Source organism: Elgaria multicarinata, chromosome 20 (genome assembly GCF_023053635.1).
Source record: "Elgaria multicarinata webbii isolate HBS135686 ecotype San Diego chromosome 20, rElgMul1.1.pri, whole genome shotgun sequence".
NCBI lineage: Eukaryota > Metazoa > Chordata > Lepidosauria > Squamata > Anguidae > Elgaria > Elgaria multicarinata.
The window spans coordinates 19,699,905-19,706,416 of record NC_086190.1 but is presented as its reverse complement, the minus strand read 5'-3'; the positions used below and the strand labels follow the sequence as shown (position 1 = coordinate 19,706,416).

The following is a 6,512-nucleotide window of genomic DNA, read 5'->3' as shown; positions in this document are numbered from 1 at the left end:
AATGACCATCACTGTAAGGGTGAGGGGGAAATCGCCTCTTTATTTTGGAAAAAATTAATTTCGAAATGAAAACAGGGTAGGTGAAAACACTTGGGAAATGTTGACAGTGGCCACATGCATTCCATAGAGTCCATTACGGGGTTGATCCCTCCCCCTCTTCGAGGCATCTCGGGCCCCCCCGCCCCCCAGCTCCTGGTCCCTAGGAGCCTGCAGACGCCAGACGCCAGAATTTGATTCCGTGGCCCCGGTGCTCGGGACGAATGTCTCGGAAGAAGCCCCGCTCTTGCCCCTCCTCCTCCTCCTCCTCCTCCTCCTCCTCTGGGGAGACCCTCAGTCAGATTTCTCCTTCTCTTTCATGTGCAGGAAGACGATGCTGAACAGGAAGAGGCCCACCATCATGGAGAAGGCACTGGCGTAGTAGGGATACGCCGAGGGGATGAAGCGCTCGTACTGTGTGTGCTGGAGGGGCCGCACAGACACCTGGCAAGGAGGGGGAACAAGCACGACAAAGAGAGACGTGAGGCTTCGGAGGGACCAGGCCAGTGTCTGCTCCGAACCTCAGCTGGTGCGAACAGGGGCCTCAGGAAGCGGCCAGGCCTCACGCCCAGCAGAGCAGGGGAAGGCTGCCCTGCTCCTGCAAGGCAGGACTGCCCAGGCCCATTAGCACACCGTTTCAACAACGAAAACCAGGCCTTGCAGTTCTCATGAGCGCCTGCATTTTAGCTGCTAGCTGCTCTGAGCAGCAGAGGACCAAGACAGGAATTCATACTGGGGCCCATCAGAAGCCGCTCTGCCTCGCCCGTAAGCCTTTGGCCTGCAGCTCTTCTCACAAGGACTGAGCCACCACTGCCCTCGCTTACCTGCGTGGAGGAGTACAGGTGGGTGTAGCCCAGCCGGTTGTAATCTACTTTGAACTGGAACACGCCGTAGACGTCGGGCAGTTTGAACTGGACGCTGTACTTGCCTCCTAGGAGCCAAACACGTTTCAGGTTTCATAGCAATTTACGGCCCCCGCGCAAGAAAAAGTGAAATTTGCCAACAGAAGTAGGAGCTTTGGAGCGGGGGAGTTGCATCTGCAAGACAGCCCTTGTTCCCCGTACTGCCAAATCCTCAGCTTACATGTGTCAACGCATCTCAATGCAAATCGAACTTCTGTCCTTCCCAACATCGCTGCGAAAAAACACCCCCGCAAATTTCTGAGTTGTTACCGTTTTCGAGACTTGCTCACATGAGGCAAGAAAGATTGTTTTTGAAAAGGGAGCAGAGATGTCTGCTTCCCCTTGTCGGAAAATGAATATAGTGGAAGTGGTGCAGGTGCGCATAGCATGTTTTTAAGAAGCGAGGAATTAACAGACTCCTTTGCAAAGCTGGGAGACGTTGCACGATAGGAAGCAGGAGCCAGCTCACCGTTCCTCTTGAGAAAAGTCCTCACAAATGGGTCGATGCGGACAAACTCGAGCTGGATATCATCGCCATCGAAGGGGATCCACCTCCCGTCGGAGAGCTTTTCAATTACGATGCTGTACTCCTGTTCAGAGAGAGACCCCGTTGAAACACCCAGAGGCAGGCGGGAAGGGGACCAAGCCCTGCGGGCAGAGGGCATGCTGCAATCTCACCACTAGGTCGGTGACGGTGTAGGCACTGGGCGGCACAGCCTCCCCTACACGATGGTGAGACACCTCTCCCACACGCAGGACACCTTCCTCCTTGAACACCCAGTGGGACAAGGCCATGGCCAGCTCGTAATTCCCGGTTTTGGAGTACCTGAATTACAGGAGAAGTGGCAAGAATTAGAAGCCTGTGAAAGGGACCTGGGATATTTACCACAACAGTCATTTTCTGCATCGGATGGATGAACTCCTCCGCCCGCTGCAAGAAAATGAGTTTCGTTTGCTCAACGGACACGGCAAACCCCAAGTAATTCAACTCCAGTGCAGAAGGACAAATCTGTGCCTTTGCACCAGCAATCAGGCATGCAAACGCCACATCACGTACTTCTGGGATCCAGGGGTGGCTTTTTGCACGGCAGAGTTGAAGAAGGCGTCACTGAAGAAATCCAGGGAGCCGCTGAAGACGACGCGGGCGTTATTTCGGGCCTGGAGACCAGCGATCAGGAGGGTGTTCTTCCCAACGGCATGTGGGTACTAAGAAGAGAGAGAGAGACAGTGACAGAACCACTGGGTAGCCACAGACTCTAGAGCTGGCTTCTTTCACTGGGGGCAGCTTTTCTGACGGGTCAATCATCACATGTGTCTTTTTATTTCTAAGATCCTTGCTAAAATATTTGTTAAAAGCAAGGCACTCAAGGAAAATTGCATTCACTCACTCACTCACTCTCTGCCTCTCTCCTGCCCAACATATAAAATGGGAATAAACTACCTCCTCCACAAGATTGCTGCAAAGGCTGAAGGGAAGAGCTCTGTAGCACTTCCGAATTTATAGTCTATGAAACTTGGGTGTAGATAAAGAGGACTGGAGCAGAACACGAGCCGCAAAAATCCAGGCAAATGCTCTGGCATGAAGCTGCTGCAGGAGCCCAAACCTAACCCAGCACAAGTTGTACTAAGCGTAGGAGGACGGATGTAGACTCCTGGGGTGGCCGTCATTTCAACAGAGCAAAAGGCAGGGCTCCTGCCCCATACCTGCGTGATGGGTTTATCAGGGAAGAAGGAATACGAAGTCGAGGAGCCTGTCAAGATGTCCAGGACAAGAGGATTGTCGGGATCAGCCACCATCCTGCAGAGAAAATTAGCCACAATTGGAAGCGGCCAGGAGCTCCCCCACAGCTTGCGAAGTGGGAAGGGGCCCCTCCAAGGCACCCCAGCATCCCTTGAAGTGCAAGTATGGGAGGGGAGCTATGAATTTAATGAGATCCTTTTAAAGAGCGCTTGATAAAAGCCTGCTGAAAAGGAGGCCGTGGTTTCCTTGTTGCTTATATTTAAGAACGGAAGGGCTCGTTTCCCCGTCCAGTTGGGAAGAAGCCAAAAGCTGGCATGTAGCAGAGCCACTTGGGGCAAACCCAGACCCCTAGGCTTCAGGCCGTGCGCAGCAGCAGACTTACCCGACACCCCTGAAGAGGATGGGGTTCAGTGGCCTCTTTCCCACAATCGTAGGAGCTTTCAGGAGATGCTCAGAATCTGCCACAATGAGGGTGTGCTGCAGGGGTAGGCAAGAGGCCTCTGTTAGCCGGCCGTGAGCTGCAGTCCACACTCCATTCCCATGGCCTCCTTCTGCCCTGATTCACCTCCAGGAGGAGCAGCAATCCACTGCCTCCCAGCCCCCAAAATGGGGGCAGCAGGGGCTCTCCAATCTCCCCTGCCTCCCAATTTTTCTGAGGAGCAGACGGTGGATGCATTCTGTTGATCACATCTCAATTTAATAGGCTGACATAAAGTCCTTCCCCACCACCACAGCACACCTGAACGAAATGCAAAAGTCTCCAATCAATTATAGTTTCCCATTTTGTCCGAACCGGGAAACGATGGTTACCAGCTTCAGAACAAGCCAGGATGTTAAACCGAGAGCCAACTGTGCATGCACAAAAAGCTCACACGTATCTCAATTTATTAAGCTGAGATACGCTCGTCTGAACGCAGGCAGTGGCTGCTGGTGCTCTGCCTCCGTATCAGGAACATCACCCAACTCAAGAAACCACAGCCAATCATTCAAATGAGTTCTTATTAATTAATTAATTAATTAATTGAGAGATTCTATCTGAACGCACGTGACTAATACAATAATAGAAGCAGTGCAGGGGAAACGCTCCTTCCTAGACACGATGCACAGTTTTTGCAAGAAGTTAACAACTTAAAGTACTGCCTAATTAAACAGGAATCACATTTTAGCTGATTAAAAGGGTTTCTTTCATCGGCAGATGTACCCTAACGTTACTCTGCTGGCAGCGCCACAAGGTACAGATGGCCGGAACCTGTAAAAGCCTCTGCTCACCTGGCCCAGGTCAGAGATATCGTAGTTGTGGTGGTCGATGACTGCCGTCTTCTCTTCATCAAACTCGATCCCACATTCGCTTCCCAGCTCTCGAAGAGGGTCACCTAAGAAGGGGGGAAATGTGGAAAGGGGGAAACAGCTTATAATTAGAGTCGCTGTGACCTGGCATCTAATTAGATTTCTACCATCAACAAGACACCACAACCAGAAACCATTCTCTCTCCCTACAAGGAAATAACCTACGCAGAGCAAGGGGGGAGGCGAGATTTGCAGAGCGAGTCCCATTGTAGGATGGTGCTTTTGTTTAACTGAATGCAGCAGCTTCTAAACTGGTGTGACGGCAGGCAGCCCCACGGGTCTCAACACAACCACCAAACAAAGCTGCTGACCCAGGGAGAAGCTCCCTGTCTGTGGTGGGGGAGCCTCTCAGTTCTCTTTCCAGCCCCAAACCTCTACGCGATGAAGTCCACGTTACTGACCTATATCCGAACTGGCCGCCACTAGGACGCTTCCACCTCCGTCGATAAAAGCAGCGATTGTCTCCACATTGATGTTGCCTCCAAAATCTGAAACAAAACGCCCGGGATGCTTAACGTGTGGACATTTATGCACACGTTCCACCGATATTAACTCGCCTCACCTGCTTATAAAAAGCATACCTCCAAGCTTGGCATTAATTTCATTCATTCTTTCATTCGATACATTGCTAACTTGGAAGCTGTAATAACAGACTGGAAATTTAGAAAACTTCCAACTCAGTAAGTTGAATATAAACAGGAACAATTGAAAAGATGCCTCCAAACATTGCTGCAATCCTATGCACACTTAACTGAGGAAACACGCATAGGTTTTCCACTGGCAATTCCTCTACAACATTCCGTTTCTGCAAAGATCATGCCTTACCTTCTACAGATGGAGAAAATATGATGAGGTTGTCATACAGGAACTCTCCATATTTAATGAGAGACAGTCCAGGGTCATCAGCAGTCCTGAAGGTGAGATCAAAGCCCCTATCTAGAGACAAGGAAAGGAGGAAAAGAGAGAGAGAGAGAGAGATTACATCATGAGCACATCGATAAGGCATAGAAAGGAAAACCAGCTCACACGTTATGCTGTTTCTGCTGTGTGCCTCAAGATTACAACAGTCGCATTTTGAAAAATTCGATTATTAATAAATCGATTTGTACCTCATCTTTACACCAAGAAAAAGGCACTCAAGGCAGCTGTCAAGGAGTTCTGACTATAGAATCCTGCTCTGATACCACACATACACACACCATGCAAGAATTGACACCGAGCACAGGGGTGAAGAATCCTTCGTGCTACCGGGCACCATACCGTGCGTGGGCTCAGCCCCCAGATGCACAGGCCTTCCCAATAACTAGCAGGATTAATGCAAGTCAGAGCACTGGTCCCCTCAGCCCCTCGGTATTGCTTGCTCCGAGCAGAAGCATCTGCCTGGCCCCGCTAGCAGAAGGCAAGCGTGGAAGGTCCACGGCTGGCGCAGGGCCCCTTCGCCCATCAAGCCCGGCTCATCTCCCAACAGAAAACGGCCTGGGGATGACGGTGTTTGCAATACAAATAACCCTAGGTGCAGGCTGGGTGCAGCCCAAGCACCTTTATATGCAGGCTCGGGGGGGGGGGGAGGGAGATGGGACTCTTGGAGGGCGACCGGTTGGGGCTGGCTGCCTGCCAGCCAGGGCCCTTGTGAGGGCAGAAGCTGCCTCCCCTCCCCTCCCCTCCCTCGGACCTGCCAGGCTGCGCATGAAGAGCGAGTGGGTGTCCTTGAGGTTCATGTTCTCCAGCAGCACGAGCGTGCGGGACCCTCCGCTCCCGGCCGCGCCCCGGGCCAGGCCCGCCAGGGCCACCAGCACCAACACGGCCGCCGCCGCCGCCATCCCGCCGCTCTTCCTCCTCCGCCGTAGACCCAGCGCGCTACCCGCCGCCGCCATCTTCCTTCTCCGCTGGCAGGACGACCCGGAAATGAATCTCCGCGGCCGCCAATCAACGGTCGAGGCCGCCATCGAGAAGGCGGGGCGGAAGCCGCCTCCCAGCCAACTAGAGAAGGAGACAGCAGCAACGTGCGTGCGCGTAGAAGGCCAAAGCCCGCCCTCCGTCACCAGAAGCCAATCGGAGACAGACAACTCTGACACTCGCTCTGCCGGCAATCAATCGCCGCTCCTCGTCTGGCTCCCGGGCAGCCAATCAGCATAGCTGCGGCCCAGACCCGGCCAATGGAACCCAGAGTTGGTCGATGGTTGCCATAGGAGCGGAAGGGCCTAGGCCTTTAAGCCCTCTCCAGCCTCCCCCGCTTCCCAAATCACGCACAAACCACGATTGTTTTGGAATACAAATATATTTGCAGAACATCTATATATAAACATTTAAAATATAAGGAACGTATTTTCACCATCAATAAATAATAGTTCTGTAGCCATGCTCACATACATATGTAAATCGTGGGGTGTTTTTTTAAAATTTATTTTTTTAATTTTAAGATTTTGCAGGATGGTGAGGGGGAGTTTAGCCAGTTCTTATGACTGGCAGCTTCCGGCACTTTTCCT

At 52.2% G+C, this 6,512-nt stretch overlaps 1 protein-coding gene across 1 annotated transcript; it reads right to left on the bottom strand.

Annotated features, from left to right (window-relative positions):
- Positions 1 to 20: 20 nt before the first annotated feature.
- On the bottom strand, positions 21 to 5,913 carry DDOST (dolichyl-diphosphooligosaccharide--protein glycosyltransferase non-catalytic subunit). The gene is made up of 11 exons (XM_063145221.1): positions 5,699 to 5,913; positions 4,852 to 4,962; positions 4,428 to 4,514; positions 3,949 to 4,052; positions 3,062 to 3,156; positions 2,643 to 2,736; positions 1,996 to 2,144; positions 1,617 to 1,764; positions 1,408 to 1,528; positions 861 to 967; positions 21 to 480 (listed from the first exon to the last, which is right to left on the bottom strand). Exons 1-11 carry the CDS (start codon positions 5,898 to 5,900, stop codon positions 331 to 333), a joined length of 1,368 nt encoding a protein of 455 aa, XP_063001291.1. The 5' UTR covers positions 5,901 to 5,913; the 3' UTR covers positions 21 to 330.
- Positions 5,914 to 6,512: the final 599 nt, after the last annotated feature.

Excerpts from the sequence above, each read along its gene's own strand:
- DDOST (XM_063145221.1), bottom strand. The coding sequence starts at position 5,900 with ATGGCGGCGGCGGGTAGCGCGCTGGGTCTACGGCGGAGGAGGAAGAGC. Across the intron at positions 4,053-4,427 it reads GGCGGCCAGTTCGGATATAG|GTGACCCTCTTCGAGAGCTG; the intron begins GTCAGTAACGTG and ends CCCCCTTCTTAG. Across the intron at positions 2,145-2,642 it reads CTGATAAACCCATCACGCAG|TACCCACATGCCGTTGGGAA; the intron begins GTATGGGGCAGG and ends CTCTCTTCTTAG.